At 41.4% G+C, this 22,487-nt stretch overlaps 1 protein-coding gene across 1 annotated transcript in view; it reads right to left on the minus strand.

The window, feature by feature from the left end:
• The window catches only part of CDC73 (cell division cycle 73), a 182,574-nt gene that overhangs the window by 156,855 nt on the left and 3,232 nt on the right, over positions 1–22,487 (minus strand). The window contains exons 2-7 of the mRNA XM_053313544.1: positions 16,833–16,938; positions 13,028–13,097; positions 12,454–12,516; positions 12,313–12,365; positions 10,907–10,995; positions 7,054–7,270 (exon numbers count right to left, since the gene is read on the minus strand). Of these exons, the coding sequence (XP_053169519.1) occupies positions 7,054–7,270; positions 10,907–10,995; positions 12,313–12,365; positions 12,454–12,516; positions 13,028–13,097; positions 16,833–16,938 (598 nt within the window). The remainder of the gene's footprint in view (positions 1–7,053; positions 7,271–10,906; positions 10,996–12,312; positions 12,366–12,453; positions 12,517–13,027; positions 13,098–16,832; positions 16,939–22,487) is intronic.

Genomic DNA, 22,487 nt, shown 5'->3' on the forward strand with positions numbered 1-22,487 from the left:
CAGATACCGCCAATATACATAGTTACATTTTAGTGCACATTCCCACCATTTGGTAAGCATTTTGCTAGTAACTGCAGTGAGAAGAACATGGCAAGCCGACCACTCTGCAGTCAAGCCTTTTTCCACAAATCTGGCTTAAGCTTTTTAAGTGACTGCCAACATTTTAAACCATCTATTCTAGGAACTGTTCACGCCTTTTGATACACAATGGTTGCATCATATGTAGCAACTAGGATATGTAACCAACATGAATTATTATTATTATTATTATTACATTTATATCCCGCTATTCCTACAAGGAGCCTGGAGCGGTGTACTACATACTTAAATTTCTCTTTCACAACAACCCTGTGAAGTAGGCTAGGCTGAGAGAGAAGTGACTGGCCCAGAGTCACCCAGCTAGTTTCATGGCTGAATGGGGATTTGAACTCGGGTCTCCCCGGTCCTAGTCCAGCAATCTAACCACTACACCACTCTGGCACATGGAGATTATAGCAAGGACCTCATAAGATCTCTATGGAATATGGTCTTACAATCCTAAACTATCACTGCCAGCATACCTGAACCAGCCATTATTTCAAACTCCTATGATAATCATAAAATCCAACAAGAGCAGTCCAGCCTTCTCTCCAAAAATACATTCAGTTATCAATAAAAATGATTACAGTGTTCCTCTTAAGGCATGCGCACATGCCCGCACACAAGGTTTTTTTTAATGTCCGCTTAGTTAATTTTAGATCCCGCTCAGACAGAATCAGGATGGTCCCCCTCTGAATAAACATGCGGACACACTGCCTTGATACTGCTGCCCAGAACAAATTTCATTGTGCACACCAATGAAAAAAATTAGAGAGAACACTGGTGGCAAGACTGTCATCTATTCTGGCAAACACTGAAGCTTCAAGGCTTGCTCACTTTGTGTTTACCACTTGCCAGTGTGAAAGAAAATTTGTATTGGTACTGGAATAAGTTGCACCTCAAGAGAAAGAAAACCATTTCCCACCATTCCTGGTGTCTACTCACAAAGAAAGAAAAATCTGCATTTAGCGATGTGCACACATCTGTGTATACATTTGCTTTTGGATTCCAATCCTAAAAGGGTCATTTCCATCTAAAGCCACCTCTCTCAGATGCACCACATGGACTGCATTTGACATTTTGGGGTCCAGCAAGATCAAAGCATAGACACCAGACGCGCCCAATAGTGGAGCAGTCATAGTGTGGTATTCACCAGTCTCTGGGGTTTCCAAATCAGATCCTGAGTTTCCCCCCACAAACCTTTCTATTCACATTCAGTTTTGGTAGCCAGTTATGTCAGCAAAAGTAAGAGAGTCTTACTATCGATTTGGTTTTAGCTACAGCAATTGAATTGGCTGTTTTACATGTATTTCCTGTCTCAATCGTTCAAGATTGCGAGTGCCACAAATCCAATGAGTTATATTCCGTTCTATGTCCAAACTCAGTTGGAACTACAGTTTAAGGGGCAGGATTATACATATCATTTCTCCCAGCACCCTGAATTCAAATTCTTCCTGCCTTCCAACCGAAGCTCAGTGTTGTATGCAACTGTTGCAAATCCAGGTTAAAATGAACAGTTACACACCTAAGCACATGTTTGAGGACCCAAAGTTTAGAAGCTTAACTAGTTTTCACTCGCATTAGGAGCGCTCCCTGCTGAAATAAGAGCCACCCCATCTCTGACTACTTCTTAAAAGACTTTAAGGATGCATCTGTTCACCCAGGCTTTTAATTAAATATTGTTTTAATAGTTTTAACATTGCTTCAAAATACTGTTATAACATTTTAAATTGTTGTAATGTTTTAACTTCTCTGTTATTGATTTTGCTTCGTTGTAAACTGCCCAGAGACGCAAGTTTTGGGCGGTATAAAAATATGTTAAACAAAATAATAATTTTTAAAATTGTAAATCAGCATTGATCACCACCAAACCCAGGTCAAGTGAGCTGGGGACATCCCTTTGTAAGACGGAAAGAGAGAAAGGTGAACATGTGTGCCAATCCATGGTCCGAATCCAGTTCCAGCATTACTGGCCTGATCTGGGTGTATGCATCCCCCTCTATCTCCCCCCACACCCACAATGATCAAGGCTCAACATTTATACACATAATTCTGTTTACTCATCACCTGAAATGTCCAAATCTGGCTATTTCTTCTCTCAACACACCAAGTGCTCATTGGTTGACATCTAGATAAACATTCATTACTATTATTTATTTATTTGATTTATATACTGCCCCTCCAAAATGGCTCACGGCGGTTTACATCATGTTGACACCACATTTTCCATTACATTGGGGGCGGGGGCGGTATGATCTTCAGTGATTATCTCCTTCTCTCTGGCAGTCCTCTCTTTTTTGAAAATATGTTTGAAGATTATGGGACAATCAGGGACACATTTTGGGAGGCAGAAACAGCCTATTTTTTGGGGGGGGGAGTCCTGAAAAATTGTGTGCCCTCTGTGTAATGGAAAATGCTGTTGCATCCTTGCAGGATTGATTCTAAATGTCAGTCATTATCATCCCTCCCCTTTCTAGAAGGCATCAGCAGACTGGATAGCCCAAGGCTGGGGGGGGAAGCTGGAGAGATAGTCATTCCTCAAAAGGCATGTTAAGACTCACATGAAAAGAGAGTGAGACATTCTTGTTTAAAATTTTTAGAATGCTGGATTTTCCTCAGTTGCACGAATGGACTACTTGCTGATTTCGGGAGACTAACAAGCTGGGAAGCATCTCCTCCCCAAATAATAGTTCTCAGTCAAGATGCATGGAGAATGCAGTTAGGAAGAAAAAATGAAATTGTGGAGTTCTAAACTAGATTGATTCTGCTGCCAGATTGTTTTTGCTCTCGTGGCATTCATATGGTTTAGACCCTTATATTTCAAAGTCTCATCACAACATCAGTTCACAAGCAGATGCAAGATTGACTGAGGATATAGTATACAGCGGCCATGTCACACTGCTTTCCAGGCAGGAAAAAACCACAACACTGCAGAGCTACAGCAGCTTGCATTCAGCAAGTGGACAGTCAGCAGAAAGAATAGGCAGGTACTTGGCTACAAGCCTCAGGCACACAGTAGTTTATGTGGTTGTCATATTGACATCAAGTTGCCAACTGGCTATACATATTAGCCAATATACCAATGAAGACTATTTTGGCAAGTAGAAGAGGAGAGATGGTAGAATTGCAAAAAGTTACTTGAATAAAGTAAATAAGGAGTACGTCCTCCTGGGACCAAAAAATAAATTAAAAACCCATCTCTTTATATGTAACTGCCAATAGATACTGTATAAGAGAATAAAGGAAAGCAATTGAAGTTGTGTGCAATCTGTGATAAAGCTTTATGTAAATTGTATGCTTAAGTATATAATTTAAAGTAATTTCATAGTTCAAAGTTTCAGGTTTCCACAAACAAATTAACTTTTTTAGAAAACAGACTGGGAGAGGACAAGAAAAGAGAGGGTAAGTCCATGGGTGTGGCTGGTGTGGAGATGTAGGACTACAGTAACAAGCAGAACACCACAGCGGTGTTAGGGACATAAAGCACCACAGTCTTTTCCATGGCGAGTATAAGCATTTCAATCATTCTCTCCCATATTTGCAGACGCTACCATCAGAAGGGAAAAAGCTGAAGACCAAGCTCTAGCCACACAGGGCCAGTGCAAGTGTGCTATCCTAACTGGGGAGCCAATACCACAGCTAATAGCTACAAGAACAACATCTCCCTTACCAGGATCCCTGTCATATCAAATGTGTATACTTAAGTTGGGGGACCACGGATAGACTGGAGACTTCTGCTGGTGACTGATCACCCTGTTGCCCAACAGAGCCAATAACTGAGCTGAATGACTTGGTCCGGACTTGGGATTGCAGTCTCCCAGGCTTATGGTGATGGGGGACTTCAATGTCCACTTCGAGCAATTTGTCCAGAGCAGCCCATGAGTTCATAGTGGCCATGACAACGATGGGCCTATTCCAAGCGGCTTCGGGACTGATACCTGTTGCTGGACACATGCTTGAGCTCGTGTTTTACTCTGATCAGGAAGCTGTTTTGTGGGTGGGACTCCTGTGATCTCCCCACTGTCATAAATGGACTACCATCTGGTTAAGATTTGACTCACAATCACGTCCCACCTCTGCACAGGTGAGGGGCCTATTAGGATGGTCTGACCAAGAAGGTTATTGGATCCAATAGGATTGCAAGAAGCCTGGAAGGATTTAGTGTTGGCTCTGCCAGTAATTCTGTTGATACCCTGGTGGAGAAATGGAACAGCAAACTCATCAGGGCAGCAGACATGATCACTCCTAAGCGTCCTTTCCATCCCAATTCAAAATTGGCCACTTGCTATATGGAAGAACTACAGGACCTGAAGTGGCAAAGTAGATGACTGGAGGGCAAGTGGAGGGAGATTTGACTCAAATCCGACAGATTACAACACAGAGTGCATTTGAAGACCTATGCTCAGGCAATGCATGCAGCAAAAAAGTGATTCTTTTCTGCTCGTACTGTATCCACAAACTCACACCCAGCAGAGTTGTTTAAGGTTGTGAGAGGGCTAGTAACATGCCCCTCCTCCCTTGAATCAGAATTTTGAACCATCGGGTTACCTGTTGTGAAGATTTTAATGAGTTCTTTTTGATGAAACCTCTTGTATTCAGGCCGACTTAGACCCCACAATTACTGCAGAGTCTAGTGCGGAGGTGGTCAGCAACTCTTCTGATGTGGTTAGGCTGAATCAATTTCAGTTTGATATGAATAAACTGCTTGGAATGGTGCAGCCCACCACCGGTTCTCTTGACCCTTGTCTGACATGACTTATACTATTCGGCAAGGGGGTTGTTGAACAAGGCTTGGCAGACATTATCAGTGCTTCTCGGAGGGAGAGCAGGATGCCTTCCTGATTTAGGGAGGCAATCATTAGACGTCTTCTGAAGAAGCCTGGATTGGATCCCTCAGAATTGAGCAACTATAGGCCTGACTGCAACCTTTCATGGTTGGGCAAGGTAACTGAGAGGATGGCGGCCTCACAGCTCCAGGCTGTCTTGGAGGAAACCGATTATCTAGACCCATTTCAAACTGGTTTCCCGGCAGACTATGGGGTGGAGACTGCCGTGATTAGCCTTGATGGATCATCTCCAAAGGGAAATCAACAAAGCGAATGTGACTTTTTGGTCCTTTTGGATTTCTCAGTGGCTTTCGATACCATCAACCATAGTATCCTTCTGGAGAATCTGAGGGGGTTCCGAGTGGGAAGTATTGCTTTGCAATGGTTCCATTCCTACCTCTCGGGCAAATTCTAGATGTATCACTTGGAGACTACTGTTCTTCAAAATGTGAACTTTTATATGGCACCCCCCAGGGTTCCATACTGACGCCAATGTTTTTTAGCATCTACATGAAACTGCTGGGAGAGATCATCATGACATTTGGTGCAGAGTGTTTTGGTGCTGATAACACCCAAATCTATTTATCCATGTCAACATCATCAGGAGAAGGCATAACCTCCCTAAATGCCAGCCTGGAGGCAGTGATGGGCTGGAAAAGGGATAATAAACTGATACTAAACCCAAATAAGATGGAGATACTTATTGTATGGGGATGGAACTTGGGAGACAGTTTTGATCTGCTGGTTCTGGATGGGGTCACACTTCCCCAGAAGGAGCAGGTACGCAGCGTGGGAGTGTTTCTGGATCCAAACATCTCCCTGGTGTCTGAGGTTGAAGCAATGACCAGAGGTACTTTCTATCCACTTCAGCTGATAAATGAGGTACTTTTTTATCCGTTTCTTAAAATTAACGACCTCAGAACATATTTTGGTAACTTCCACAATTGACCACTGCAATGCACTCTATGTGGAAACTACACTCTAGTCCGGAAACTACAATTGGCACAGAATGTGGCAGCCAGGTGTGCCTCTGTGTCATCTCAAGAAGACCATGTGTTAAAAGAAATACACTGGCTACCAATATGTTTCCAGGCAAAATAGAAGATGCTGGTTATAAAGCCCTAAGCAGCTTAGTCGTGGATATTTAGGAGAATGTCTTCTTCACTATAAGCCCCATCACTCACTGAAATCATCTGGAGAAGTTTGCCCACAATTGCCACCAGCTCATCTGATGGTTTACACAGGGAAGGGCATTTTCTGTTGCTGCCCCAGGACTCTGGAATGCCTTCCCTGCTGAAATAAGAGCTTCCCCATCTCTGACAACTTTTTAAACGTCTCTAAAGACACATATATTCACACAAACCTTTTAACTAGACGTGTGGTTTTAAAGGTCTTAATTTCAGATGTAATTTGTTCATGTTGCTGTAAACCGCCCAGGGATGGAAGGTTGGAGTGTTGTACAAATAATTTAATTAATTAATTAATTAAACTCAATATTCTGTAAATTAGCAAGGAAGGGACCAGAGTACAATTCAGTAGAGGCAAGAGTAATATTTTTCACTACCACCTTTTAAGATGTACAAATAACCATAATAATCATGTGTATTTGAATAATATTTCCCTGCACAAATAAACCACCTAGTTTTCTATCTAATTTATCCCATTCCATTTTACCATAAAAATTTAGCCCACAGCACATACTGAATTGATAACCAATTTTAGAAACAGTTCAAGACAAAAAACTTTCAAAAACTATTGACTGTAGAAGTGGGCATGTTAAGAAGCTGAAGGGAGATTAGCAAGCTTACACACAACATATGCAAATAACTGTTAAACAACAACAGGTAGCATCCAGACCTTCAGTGGAGTGGCGCTTAATCAGCAGAAGCTCCTTCCATGAATGGAAGGCAAGCTCTTCTTCTGTAAGGACCCCTTTGTGTGAGCACAACTCTCCTCCTCACGGCAGGAGCTTCTGCTAATCGAGAGCCACGCTACTAAATATCTGGATGCCACCACTGTTTTCAAAACAAGCTATTTCTTGCAAAGGTAAATACTGAAAGTTCTTCTATGAATGGTATTTAGATTTATAAAGAAGACATTCAAACTCTAAAATGTACTTATCAACCTGCTGATTAGAAGCAAGATTTACCTTGCCTGTGCTTTGTAAAATGGTAGTTCTTGTCCTCCATACTCTTTCCCTGCTGACTATGTCTCTGGTTACGTCAACTTCTGCATCAACAAAACTTCGCTGTTTAAGAGCAGTTATGTCATCATCCAAATCAGTCTTGATGGTGGATCTTTTCTTGGCCATGATTTTGGCTTTAATAGCAGCAATTTTTTCCACCGACATGGCTTCAGATAAGGATCTGAAAAGAGATTATGTCAGAAAAAAGACTGAGCAGTGTTGCACACTAACATTTAGGTAACAACGGGAGAGTTAAGTTCATGTTCCAGAGGTAAACCACAGCCTGCAAAACAACTGCCCTTAGTTTTACAATACAGTCTCAAAGCATCAATATTTAGACACAGAAATAAATGAATTGACAACTCAAGAGTCGAACTTAGTATTTTATTTTACTTTACAAACACTGCATGTTGTCCTACTCATCAATACACACACAAGCACAAAACCAGAAGAAGAATGGAGGAGAAGAAAAATAGATAATACACTGGAGATTCAGTCCTATCGTCCACCTTGAAGCAACAGCTTAGATTCCATAGTTGCACAATTCATGGTCAGTGAATTAAAGATAGGTGACTTTCTACCATTCTGTCTTCTTTTTTGTACCTATCATTTCCCCTCTATAGATCCAGTGTAAAGATCTTTCAAGTTCTCCAAATTCTGTCATCTCTTCCTAGTCTGGTCATGGTACATGTGTACCAAAGACCTAGCTGCAGAAGGCAGCACTGACTACTCCATTTCATCAGCAACAGTACTGGAGAAGAGGAAGAGACTGAGTAGCTTCCACAGTGGCCCTCACAGCCAGGCCTTTTCTTTTCTTTCTTTTTTTTTGCAGTTGCAGCACTCTGCAAAGTTATGCTATCACTAGCAAAAGAGGTAACACACAAATGCATGTTTGCCCAAGTAGATCCCAGTCTATAAGTACATAGGCTTATGCAAGAGGTTACTTATTTGCACATAGAAACCTCTACAAGACGACTACCGCAATAACTAGTATGGAACAGAGATTAATTTCTTTGTATAACCAGAGGTATGCTTTTATGCAAACCCAACAGCATTTGTGCTGGTGCACGGCTAGCCTAGAATCTACTCAATAACTTCTAAGGTGGTCAGTGTGTGATGATCAGTTATCAATTGCCAGTAATGAGGCTGTTAAGGAGGGTGCAATTCAGCCCCTCTAATGGCCATAGACATAGTCATGTTATACCAATCCTTTTCTATCTAACCCTGAACTCGGATTGCTAGCATATACAAAGCCCAAACGGCAAGTATTCTTACTACCCAAGCAATGCATGTAAAAATCCAGGTTTTTCCATATCATCCGGCAAAGCTCTGCATTTGTTTTGCAAAAAATATATTCCTTGTCCTTTAAGGCCCTCTGCCACAAAGCACCACAGTCCCATCACTCTGTTTGGGGCGCAGTATAACACCAAGTTTAAGTTTTAGAGCTCCACGCCATTTTAATTTAAGGCCCAACTCTGCTTCAACTATGGTTCAGTATGGCCAAGTATAGTCAGTATGGCACTCTTGATTCAGGAGTGCTCAGGAACTTTCACAGCTGTCTAATGCCACACCCAGTGGCAATTTTGCTGTGACTCACACCTCCTGCCCCACACAATAAGGACCAGTTTGCAAAGATCAGAATACTGATTCCACCCCCACCAATTGCTGCAACTTCTGATGTAGTGAAGGTAAGGTTGCATGTTTGAAGAATTCCTTCCCATGGAAACAAGCTCTGCATATATTAAAAACACAGTGTGTCAAGCAGGAGGATAGGCTAAATCTTTCTCCCCAATATGCTAATTTTGTACTTGAAGTAATTATTCTATATATGGGGTCACTCATTTGCAGCATTAAGTGGTACAGGGCAAGTTTCACCTTTTCATTCTGTTGCCTGTATAATCTGGCTTTAAAACAGAACCACAAAGCAGCAGCCAAGGAACACCACTGAAGCAGCATGATGGCCAGTAGGGAGGAGAAAAAGACTTGTAACGTTTGTGTTTGGATGTTCAAGGGTAGAGGCAGAAACTAAATAATATTGCACTGAAAACTGAAGTAGTTTCCTTTCAAATCTAGCCATAACATTGCATTTTACTGACTTCTATAATGGTTCTGCCTTTAACACAGGCTATAAACCAGCACCTGTGGAAAGTAGGAAACTGCCTCTAGATGACTAGGTTTGGAAGCTTTTATGAACTGCAGGATAGTTGGCTCGGCTCTCCTTTCAGGCCAATGTGCCACACCCAACTCTCTTAGATAGGCATGGACAGGTAAGGCTAGTAACATCATGTCTGGGTAAGGGACTATTGTGGATTTATTTAGGAGGCTGCTATGCAACGCAATCCTAAAGTAAATCCCACTCAGTTCAATATGAGACAAGTGTATGTGGGAGTGCAGCCCTACAAATGGAGAAAATGCAGTTATCTGGTGATAAGCCACTCAAGGCACCACAGCATCCTAGTGTAGCACTTTCTGGAGTCTGTTCATTTTGGTAGTGCACCCCCAATTTTTATTTCTGAAATGAGGTCCCCCTACAAAAAACTTTTTTTTTTTGTATACAAGGAACATAAGGTCTCCCGTATACTCAAAATGCACAGAACACAATGCAGCCCCTGTGCATACGTCTCAAACTGCTGAACCTGCCTAATCACTGGTCAAGATTACCTTCAGACCCTTCTGGTCTTATTAAGTCTTCGCTTTCAAATTACTCAAGTAAATAAGGTCAGATAATGTCCAACTGAAACACTCAAGTTGTACCTTCTGCACAAACAATTTCAATTTAAAAATCCACATTCCCTCCTTTTTGCTGGAAAACTTTTGTTGAAAATGATTTCACTCATCTATGCTGTTTACTTATTTGTTTTCCCCTGAGAAACAGGAAAGCAATCATTTGTTTAACGATCTACCTCACACTATTCACTATGGGCTTCTTATACAAGTATTTAAAAGATGACAGAGAGAAAAAACTCTCTCTTCTCTTGCATTTCATACAATGTCTAGACAGGGAATGGGATATCAGTGAAAAGGGTAAGATTTGTATTTGCTAGTGCTGGAACATTTCCTGCTTCTAAATCTATGTTTAGAGAGTCACTGAAGCACCAAGGTGGTACTGTTTCCCTGTATGGGATGTGTGGATTTCTCAGAAAATGTGAAGTAAGGCTAGGTGTAAGTACTCTGTGCTCAAGTCCCAAGTTATATGCTTCAACCAGGATCCTACACCTACTTCCTTCTAACCTCAAGATATCCAGTTTTCCCTTTCATTAACAGCACTTAAATTCTATGTAAATAGCACCTGTATTATTTAAAGCCGTATTACAGCTTTAAAATCTTCATCTTCTCCTCTTTGTTTCCATTCTACACAAACAGAACTGAAGCAGAGAAGGTGCTCGGCCCAGGTCCACAAAATGTTCTCAGCTAAGCAGCAATTCTTAAGTCTCGCAGTTGTCAGCCTGTAGTCCAATGCTATTTGAGAGTAAGCCCCACTGAATTCATTGGGATTTACTTCCAAACAAACATGAATATTATCAGACAGTACCAACCAGCAGAGAAAAAGCTAGAAGTTTCAGGATATGGAAACCATATACAGAAACCGATACTTACCCTATGTAAACACCATTAGATACATACCATTTCTAGTTCCTTTTCAAAATCATCATTATGCGAGTTAGCAATAGCCCTGCATTTTTGCTTCAGGCTACAGTGAACTGACACCTTCCAAGAATTGGCAGTTTTTGCCAGGACATATTTCAGAAAGGCTTGCTTTTCACAAGCATTTTCACAATTCTTAAAATTAGCAGTATCATGAGAAAGCAAGACCTACCTAATCTGCTCAGTCTGCACAATGCCTTCTTTGTGCCCCTCCAGTCGAGCTGCCAGCCGCTCTTTGTCAAGCCGTACACACTCTTCATCCTGGTTGGGGCAAAATTTTAAAAGATTATTGACAATACCAGAGAGGAGCAATAACTGAAGTGAGAGAACGTGCCTGGTGGGCATCCTGACATAAGTAACTCCTCTCTCTTGCTTCCCAGGCAAGGCCATGCAACTAGAATTCCAACTAGAGAGGACTTCACAAACCCCTTCAAGAGTAAGCTCCACTTAGTTGCAAAGTAGGAACTTCAAGAAAAAATGTGCCTCTGAAAGAAATCATACTAGAACATGGTGGGGTAGGGGGAGGATCAAGAATTGTTGAGAAAAATACTAGCACACAGTGTTCCCTCTAAAAGGGATTTCCAGATGTTGTTGAGTAAAGGTAAAGGTAAAGTGTTCCGTCAAGTTGATTTCAACTTTCAGTACTACTGGGGGAAACCCTAAATCGTGTTTTCCTCCCACCCTAGGTAAGATTAGGGAAAGGACAGAAGACAAAAGCTAATAGGAGTGGGATGAACTAAAGAGCTCAACTATATTGTTGCAATGTAGACAGGACCAGAACTGGGTGGTGTCTACTCCTGAAGGGGACTATAAAGTCCTCCTCAACTGTTGTGACCCTGCCTACGAAGCAAGCAGGAGGAGCAATCTATAACAGGATACCCTCCTCCACAAAGGGAAAAGTTATCCATATGCCATCCAAAGGAATCTTTTAGCAAACCGGGGTGGGGGGGGAGTTAATCAACCCAAAGAACTACAAGCAGTTCAAGTCCAGAACCAGTTGAACCAGAGCGCTTGAATAAAGTCTATACAGTTGCACTGCTAGAATATACCATGACTCTCCCCTATCTACCTTCCCCACCTTTAGTACTAAATCATTGGAAAATTGAACTGCTTTTCTATCAATCATTCAATAATAAAGATTCAAAGATGCAGCCCTACATAAATTCTTTTAGAAGTCCTCTATCAATTTCGTTTTCCAAGACATGATTTAGAATGCATTCTTGATCTTTCAGAAAAATGTGACGCACATTATCTATTAAGGCTCTCCCAAATAATAGGCAGGATCCAAAGTACTATGAAGTGTCAGGTAAACTCAAAGGGGTGTTTTTCGTCAAAACAGTCCTCACCCCTAACCACCACATTGCATGGCAAACTGCTTTTGAAACAAAGAGTCCAAAAACAGTGTTATGATACAGCCTAGGAGTTGGTAACCCCAATGCAACTCCACTGGGCTAATGTCTGCAAGAACCTAAGCAGCACTTTGTACAGGAAAACAGATGTATTCAAATAGCTATAGGAACAAATAATGCAAACCCACGTTGTCCCACAAAAACTTTACACATAAGATTAACAACTTGCCTCTATTCTTGGTTTCTTTGCTTCTGCTAATATTTCATCAGCTGCTCTTTTAACTACAAGAAAGAGAGGACGTTACAATGCATTAATAGGGCATACCTTCCACAAGGTAAGGTGCTACAGTATTTAATAACTAAATCATACCTTGAGTGGATCGCTGAAGACCGATTTCAAGTGGTGCACTTCTGTCTATACTCGATGATGTTGCTAAAAGGTACAAACACAGATATTAATGATTGGGTGGTTTTTTTTAAAGGTACAAACAGAAAACAGCCAGCAGAAGAGAGAAAAGCCCAAGAGGCAGTCCAGCCATGTTAGAAGGGGCAAGAATTGTTTCTCCTCTGTCTGATCATCACTTGTTTTCAGAAGGTGACTAGTCTAAACCGTATCCCCTTGAAATGAATTTCACTTCCTTGATTGACAACATTGGCTGGCATTTGCATTACTGAGCTGCCCCCAGCCATTTATTGCTAAGCTTCATCAGGGCCTCAGAGACAGCCAGCAGCTCTTAAAACCCATGCAGAACTTGATCTAGATTTAATTCCAAATTTCTGATTCCTATATAGACTAAGCTTTATATTCATTTGGAGAAGTGGTGCTAGTACTTCCTAGCCTCTACATGGTTGGCGTTTAACATCATTACCCTTGACTTACCAATTCTGTTTTAGGCAGAGGCAAAATACTGAAAACATGAAGCAATTAACCACTCTAAACTCACATGTTTCCCCATTTAGGTATGCAAGTAGATCTTTTCTATCAGGTCTTCTTACCACAGGAATGTTTTCAGTCTAAAAAAGAATAAAAATCTTATCTTAAAAAACACACAGCAACTTAAAAGAGATTGTTTCTAAACAAACCCAAGTAAAAAAAGAAGATGTGAAGTTCACTATTGCACCTCTTCCTATACACGAGATGCCAACTGGCATTGCAAAATGTACCTGCTCTCCAATAAAATGTCACCTGGCATTTTAGATGCAGGGAGTGCCTCAAGAACTGAATGCCATGCAATATGCCAGTAACCACACAATCACACACATGAATAGATTCTGTCAGCACAACAGACAGAGTTCAGTTAGATTCACCAGTGAATTTGATACTGGGAACATTTTCTCAGTTTGTGTCTATAAATCAGTTGCTAAATATTTTCATGCAGCAGTTAGACTCTTAGAACATTGGCTTTTAACACCATATTATTGCTAGAATGCTAGATTCAAGACACAATCTGGAACAACTCCCTTGCTGTCCTGGCACAACCCTCCCCCCCCCCAAAGAGGTGGGGGAGACCTTGCACCTGAGCCCAAGTAAATCTCAAACATGCCTGGAGTTGGGAGAAGAAATGTCACAGTTGCTGTGCAATGACTTCTGCTACTATTATAAAGAGATTACAAGAGTTCCAACAGCTCCCAGGGAGGGAATAGGGTCTGATGGACCTATAGCTTCTTGCAGCAAGCTGTTGCGATGAGTCCCACCAGCTGAAGCAGCATCACTGACTGTTGTATTGCAGTTGGATGTACAGCCTCCTGGCCACAGGAATGCCTGGGGACTGCCAAGGCTGCATGAAGTACCAACCCAGAAGAGTGCAGTACCACATGGGCAAGAGTTATGGTTTAAGACCAAGTCATATGGAATGCTGAACTACGTTACATGCAAATGTGTGTTAATCAAGCTTTGACAGCAGCTTCTTCGAGGCAAAGCAGATTCCAGAACAGCTGGTTTGAAGCAGAAGATGGGGAAGGCCGTGCTTAACCCTTCATGGCAAACATGCATCTGGAAATTCAGGAGCAAGGAAAAACTGCTTTACAGTGGGTGGGAGAGAGCAGGGGAGAGAAGAAGCGCTGCAGGGGGAAAGTGGTGGGTGCAGAAGGGCTACGTGTCCCAGTGCCGGTAACTTCAAAGTTGCCCCTCCTGTTTCTTAAGCTAGAAGGAGCCACTGTAGGTTTTGTTATACACATGTGAGCTACACACATATTCTTCACTGCAAGGCCTGGGAGCCAGTGCTGGCTCAAATTGATTAAGGGTGGCTCCCTCACTAGGGCTGTGGAAATCTCTGGCCACAGACAAATACTCTGCAAGCCCCCACCATGCAGAAGCAACCGTTCCCACTGCAAAGTGCTGCTGTTTGCCCTGCACCAGTGAGACTCCTTTAAGGGCAACAGTGTCTTTTGGGGCCTCGTTGCCAACTTGGAAGGCATGCATGGAGCGCTGGGAAGTGCAGTCCTTCCCAGAACCTTCCCCATAAAGCTCTACGAGAAAAGCCCTGAGAAGAACTACATTTCCCAGTGCTCTATGTACACCTTCCAAGATGGTGCTGGGGCTCAAAGGGGCTCCATTTTTCTGAAAGCAGTCCCTGTGAGCACTGGGGAAAGCACAGCGCTGAGGTCAGAGCCATGAGAAAAGACTCCAACATGGGGTAGGGGTGGTGTTGTTTTTTTGCCAAAATAGTGAAGATCACTGGTGTAGCATAGAAATTAGTAATACATTTGCTTTGAGCCTGCTGTCAGTTTGGAAAGATCAGACATAGCACTTAACATCTGCACCTCTTTCTTCCCAACACTGACTCCATCTAAACTCCTCTCATCAGAATTCTATTAGTTATTTCAACAATATTTAATCTTGCTGCTAAGTGTGTGGGTGTGGGGGGAGAGGGATAGATTCAGAGACAGATACAACTCTGATGCATGGCTAGGGGAAGTGGAATTGCATGCACTAGAAGTCAGGAATGGCTGGGAAACAATGGCAACAATTGGGCATAATCTAGTGACTGAGGAACAGGAACAGCAGGGCTCAATTTGCACTCTGCCACAGACTCTTTGCATGGTCTTGAATAACTCTCTCACCAAGCAATTCCCTATCTGTAAAATGTGAACAGTAACCTACCGCATTACAAAATGAACATTATGACCAATCACAATCCTTCATTCTTCACATTCAGATTAGTATTCATTTGGATTTCTAGCCTGCACCTTTCCAATGCCTTGGGACAGATAACAATGTTAAATGCAAAATTAAACACCAATCGTTAAAATACCCTTAATGCACTAAAATACAGCATCAGAATTAAAATGTCTAGGGTATGATTACTGCCACTAATGCTGAAAACCTGAATATACTTAACTGTTACATAGAGCTCAATGGCACTTGCTTCCAGATAAACAGGATTAAGATGTAAATAAGCCAAAGCAAGCTTAGCAAGGCTTTCAGAATAAGATTTTTAAGATATTCCACGAGGCTGTGGCTGTCAGTACTAAAATACACAACATGTCAAAGGCAACGTGTACCTTTCCCCACTATCTCAGCAATGCCGAAACATGTTCTCCTTTTTTCACAGCTGGGCTCACAGTTGGCTCTCCACATGTATCTGAGCTCCTAACAGCAAAACGGTTGCTTCTAAGTTTGTAGACCTTGAGTGTGTATCTATTTGCCCTCATTCTGAAGCTCTTGCTTTATTTTATTTGAAAAACAAGGCAACATACAGATCAAGCAGGAAAAGAAGCAGAAGTATTAGCAGTATGGAAGAAAACAGGTCGTAGGGCTAAAATGGACATTACGGCAGAGAAGTGCAACAGCATCGCAAAAGAAAAATGTTTGCTTCTGCTCCTCAAAACAGGTAGATCCATTACATAGTACCTGCCATTATCTAAAGTTACAACTGGCAAGAGGGAATGTACTGACAGCAGAAACTGATGAGCAGCTTTTTGAGTTGATTGAGCTACTCTCCCAATTCCGATTGCTGGGCTAAGGAATCCGAAATGGAGACATCTGACATTGGTATACAAAGAAATACATTCATTTTGCATGATGTGGCAAGCTCATCACAACCCCACTTCACACCACTGTTTCAGATCCTTGCTCAAGGGAAACCCTGGTGGGTTTTAATCATGGCTGACTTTCTGATAAACCAGGGGTCCCCAATCGGTTGTACTCCAGATGTTTCTGAACTACAACTCCCATCATCCCCAGCTACAATTTATTGTGGCTCGGGATTAAGGGAGCTAAAGTTCAGCAACATGTGGAGTGCCACTGGTTGGGAACTCCTGTGATAGACTATTTAAGGGGGAAGGGAATTTGCCCCATAAAAGGATCGGGGCTTTGGGGTTGGAGAATGCATTCTCAAAGTTAGCCACCAATTTACGAACTGTGGAAAGCAGAGAACCAGAGGCGTCTACACCAGCCCACAAGAAGTCACTGGAATACGTAACTAGAAATGTATGTTAGACTTTGGGGACAGGGGACTGAATTTCACTCAACACTGCTACCACTCCCCCTCAAGTCCTTAAAGCTTCATTTCTAGCCAGTCCCAAACCTTGTTAGCCCCAGCAAAGAAGGTAACATAAAATTTCAAATCAATAAAAAGTTACTAAGCATGAGAATTGTGTGTCCAGTTTACATAGTGTGTTGCCAGGTAAGTAGCTGCTGAATTTGGAATTGATTAGCACAAAGGTTCATGCTCCCAAATTATATATATGCTCATTTGACAAGTAGACAGGCTAGAAATTTCATGTCATTCTGAGAGATCTACTTACTGCAGCACGCCGCACATAAACAGGATGTGAAAGATGCACATTATTCAACAGGAACAAAATTGAATCCAAAGTGTAGTATTCCCTAGGCTGGCCTTCTTTTCCCGTCCTGTTAAAGACAGAAGAGAAAGATGGTTTAGAAATAGTCTGAGAAAACAGACACCAGCTATGATTCTGCTCACAGAAGTTAGTAACATGAACTACTTGGATGGACTGAAGGTATATACAATAAAACCATCTTCCAAAAAGATTTGCAAAGGGTGTCCATCAGCTGACTTGGTGCTTGATCACTTCCCACTCCATGGATGCTTTTTTGCTTTCCTCTCTTTTACCAACAGCATGGGATTTTTACATGCCCACAAAGCCACTTGGGATAAGCTTGGGGGCTCAGCTTTCGAAAAAGCACCACATTTTTTTTCTTTTTACTCACAGGCAAGTCTGAATACAAAGATGTAAATTCATCCCCACCATCACCATTCAAGAGCATGTGGATTAAGACATTCCGAGTCTTTTTTCTTTCCCTTTTCTTTTTTTTGGGGGGGAGAAGCTCCCCTCACCCAGAAAAAAAAACTCCCCCCCCACCCCCAGGCCTTCACATCCCTAAATCTTGACTAAATTTATTTAAGAAAATCCCACTGAAATTACAAGGACAAGCGAAGCATACCCAACTTTAACTTTTAGATTGGGAATCGTTTTGAGACAGGAAACCATATTTACTTTTCTACATAAAGATCCTTGAGAATTTTGTCAGAAAGCAGTATACAAATTGGTAGTATTGGTAGTTTTAATTTTAATGGGATTTCCTTGAGTAAATATCAGCCAGTATTTTAGGCTGAGTTGTTTCTATTAAGGGCAGTCCTCACAATAAAGGTATGCATTTTCTTGAAACTGCTGTTTTAGTTCAGAATGGTCCATCCTACATGCAGCAGCTGCCAATTCAAATTCTGATCACCATGGCAGCATGAAGAAAAAAAATTCTACCAAATAAACTCCCAGAGAGCTTTTAGCAGGTGACATATTTTGACTGAAGAAACGCCAGCAACAATGCATGCACCCACTGACTCACCCCGGTCCTGCATGAGTCAAGACACAAAGGGCTTCAAACTGCCACCACCTTCTTCTCCCTAGTGTGACAAGCAACTTAAGTGCTGTCAAAATTCTCCCATCTGCTCTGCATGAGGCAACACTCAGGCAAATAGAAGCAAGCACCTGAGATACATTGGGGGGGAGGGATTTTGACAGGCATATTGTTCTTGGTCATAGTAGGAAAATGGGCTTTAAGGTTCCTCTGCCTGCATCTCAGAGCCAATAGCCAAACTACGTGATAAACAATGTTGCCTAATTTTTTTCATCTATGTGCGGAATGAGATATGTTCTGGGCGGCAGTATCAAGGCAGTGAGTGCATTCGGAATGGGGCCTTTTTGATTCAACACAAAAGGGATCTAAGATTAACTGAGCCAACATTAAAAATAATTGTTAGCGTACACACGTGCACAAGTCATAGTGGGAACACTGGTGATAAATGGAAAGAGCTTTGCAAGCCTTTGTTGCCATACACATAACAGGAAGCTACTTCGTCAGCATTTGTATGCCACATCTAGAAAACATTTCTATCATAGGATCTTACAAAATATGCAGATGGCTCAGATGTTTCTGCACCCTACAGTCCATTCCTCCTTTCTGGTTCCCAAGCATTTTTGTAAGATGCCCCCTGAGCAACAGTCCCAATGGTCTTAGCACTTATGTACCCAAATCAGAGGGGCAGAAAGTAAAAGACAGAAGTCAATAAAAAGGAAAGGAAGCGGGAAGGGAATGTAGACACCTAGATGCATGGAAACACAATGTCTGAATAGGGCTACTTAGAATCTGCGACAGTGCACTTAGTAAATGACCTTGTTACAGGGAATTAAGGGGCTAACTCCTCAAAAATACTGGACAATTAAAAAGAGATAGCACTTTTAGAATAAGGGAATGAATTTTTGTATACAATTAACCAGGACTAAAAACCCCCCACAAAAAGTCACCAATGCTGGAAAAAACATTGCTAAGAGACCTGTCCCTCTCAGGATTCCAATTTCAAATGGCTGTACCTTGACCATTTTTCAACAAATCTGCCCCAAATGTGGTGGTGAGGTGGTGGTCCCTGGCACCAAGTAAATATCTCAGGGGGCATGAACAGGAAGCTGCCATACACCAAGTAAGACCATTGGTCCATCTAGCTCAGTACTGTCTACACAGAGTGGCAGCAGCACCTTCTGCATGCAAGCAAGCAGGCAAGTGTTCTTCCCAGAGCAGCCTCATCCCCTAAAGGGAATATCTTACAGTGCTCACATGTAGTCTCCCATTTAAATGTAAACCATGGTGGGCCCTGCTTAGGGGCTTAAATTCATTTAAAACATTTAAAACTTCACAGGGCAGAATATGCCATAAACTGGTTAAAAGCATCTTGCATGAGAAAGGCTACCAGTTTATGGCATATTCTGACCTGTGAAGTCAACTTTTATAAGAACGAACAACTACATACCGTAGAAGGTTTTATAACCTTGTTAACAGATGGGCATAGTGGACTCGTCAAGTCCACTATCGTTCTGAAATTTTTAATACTGGGTTTTAAATGTTTTTAATAAATTTAATTGTTAATTGATTTGATATTTTCAATGATTTTAATTGTAAACCATCCAGAGATGCAAGTTTTGGGCAGTACAGAAATATTTTAAATAAAATAAATAAGTAATTCACTTTCACTTTAAAAAAAAAAGGTTCTTACTCATCCTGGTTGCAACTGCACAATTATATCAACAGCTGCAAAAATATTGTAGATGAGGAAACAAATCTTTTTTCTGCAGTTCACATGATTTCTGTATGAAGGCTAACTCAAGCATGACAGAAAAAATAAAAATAAGCACAACATGCTACAGATGAATTTATCCTCATTGGTGCCCATTGATATGCCAAGCAAAATCACCTTCATCTAAAATATGCTAATAAGGACTAAACCACATGTTGCAAAACACTGCATATGATGCCCAACGACAGCTTCTCAACTTAAAAACATCCTCGGGAGGGAGGGATTCACCATGGAGAAGTCATGGTGAGGATGGTTGCACATAACCATTATTCTGCCTGCTACCGTTCCCTCTGAAACTCCTTCCTCAGCATTCCATGTCCAAATATAATTCTGGCCGCCCAGCAGGGCTGGGAAAATATTTCAGAAGACACTGCATGCCCCCAAATATTGGCACTGAGCAAATCACTATAAAAATGTTGGGCAAGAAGTTTTGAGTATTATATAATTAGATTAGATATGTACTATCAGCAGAATAGGTTTGGGGATGGTGAATAAGTATGCCTGACACTCTATTTTTAGTATGCTGCCATAACTAAGTAATGTGTTTGTTAGTATGCTTTTAGAATAAATGCACAAACTTTTGCATTAGGGAAGAAACTAACTTTTAACTCTTCATCAATCCTATTTTCAAGATGAACTAAGGATAACATTCTCCTTGATTCAAGCAAATGTTACATGTGCCCAAGCAAGCAGCATAAGGAATGTAGGACCATGCTTTTTATGTTAGCAAACTCATTAATTTTGACCGGAAAAACCTTAGGTATTATGACTGCCAGTTTACCTGTCTCATTACTGCCACCCTTCAATTCAAGATTAGCAGTAGCACACAATTTAGGTCAAACATTCAATGTATGTGTGCTATATGTGAGCAGAAATTGTTTATTTTTTTTAAAGAAATTGTTTATTTTTTTATTTTCACCTGCAATTTATCTATTCTTAAGTAAATAGGAATTCTATAAAATTCTGATTATCTTTTAAGTGCCCTTTCACAACACACTAATTTGTAAAAGAGAAAGAAAAGTCTGCAAAATAGATACAACATCACACACATAACCAAACTATACAATGTAATCTTGAATTTAGACATTTGTTTCTCCCAATGCATAGAGCATTTTCTGAGCCTTTGGCTGCTTTGTCACCCCTTTTATTTTGCTCAGTTTTTGAAAGTATCATGAGATGTTTCCAAGGAAAACCAACACCGGTCCATGAGCAATCACAGAACCATGCCAATCTGATGGGGGTGGAGCGGGGGGAGTCCAACTCCCCCCCCCATTACCTTTACACCCACGTGGATGCCAGTTTATCTGGCCGAGAGACAAGAACAGAAGTCATTTTAAAGTGAGACCTAGAAAATAAACTCAAAAATGCCACTAGACAAAAGGGCTTAATTCAAGCATTATTTGGAAGTGCCATGAAACAGCGGGGAAATGACTTGATTAGCAAGCCAGGGGTTGCCAGTTCAAATCCCCGCTCGGATGTTTCCCAGACTACGGGATACACCTATTATCGGGCAGCATCGATATAGGAAGCTGCTGAAAGGCATAATCTCATACTTTGTGGGAGGAGGCAATGGTAAACCCCTCCTGTATTCTACCAAAGACAACCACAGGGCTCTGTGGGTGCCAGGAGTCAACACTGACTCAACAGCACACTTTACCTTACAGCAACTGGCATCTTGCCCTCTCAATTTATCTGGAATGCCCCTTACCTTCTAGACCATAACTGTCCAATGTTGTAAACTAAAACAAGTGCCTGCCTTCTTTTCCTAGTGCAGCATCCTCCTTTCAGTTGCTCTGCACAGCTCCCAACTAAGCTGGGGCTGGCAGAGAAGAACATGTATGTATATCTTTACCAGACAACAGTGCAATGACCAATTATAGCAAGAGCTAAATTGAAAACATCAAGAATCTGAAAAGATACTTAGGATAATTCAGAAAGCCATCTAAACCCTATGATATTTCATTGTCTCCCTTTCCCCTACAAACACAAGTGCCGTCAAACCCAACTGAAACACATATTACAGGCAGTAACCAACCAATGTGGCAAAGGCAGTCAGAGTGTTCAACTTGGCAGGTAGTGTGGAGACTTGGGTTCAAAATCCTGCTGAACCATGAAGCGTACAAGGTGATCTTGGGCCAGTCACCATCTCTCACCCTATCGGTTAGGTAGTGGCAAATATAAAATAGCATTAAACCACTTTGCCCTAAGCTTCTCAGAGGAAGGACAGGATACAAATATGATAATGAAAAAATATTATAATACCTAACATCTATATTTCATTTCAGAGTGTGCAAAGCCCTGAAAGTATCATAGTAGTAGTCTTTCCAACAGCACTGTATGCTATGAGTGCAATACTGATCTATTACAGATCAGGAGAGAGCCCAGATAGGAATAAGAGCACCTAGGGAGCGCATAACAATTTATTTTACATTTTATGTATGTATGTATGTGTATGTATGTATGTATGTATAACAAGAGTTAGGATTTGAGCCAGGAACTTTCCAGCTTACACTCTCAGCCATACCAACAATATGTTATTGAATTGGCAGGAAGGTAAAAACATCCAAAGCAGTCTTTATATCCTAAAAATATGAACTATGCAAGCTATGTTCTACCATCAATGCAAAGCAAGTCCAAATTATAAAAGGCATTTTTAAAAGTCAGCAGTACACCCTCTGACATGTGCATGAAGTAATTAATGTGCTCTGCCAGCAGTATTTGTTAGAAGCAAAAAACTGCACTAGAGCAAAGTGATGTCCTTCATAAATGTACAGATCTTGATAGAACATGCATCTCACACAGAAATGGA

This window comes from Hemicordylus capensis, chromosome 4 (assembly GCF_027244095.1).
Source record: "Hemicordylus capensis ecotype Gifberg chromosome 4, rHemCap1.1.pri, whole genome shotgun sequence".
Lineage (NCBI taxonomy): Eukaryota > Metazoa > Chordata > Lepidosauria > Squamata > Cordylidae > Hemicordylus > Hemicordylus capensis.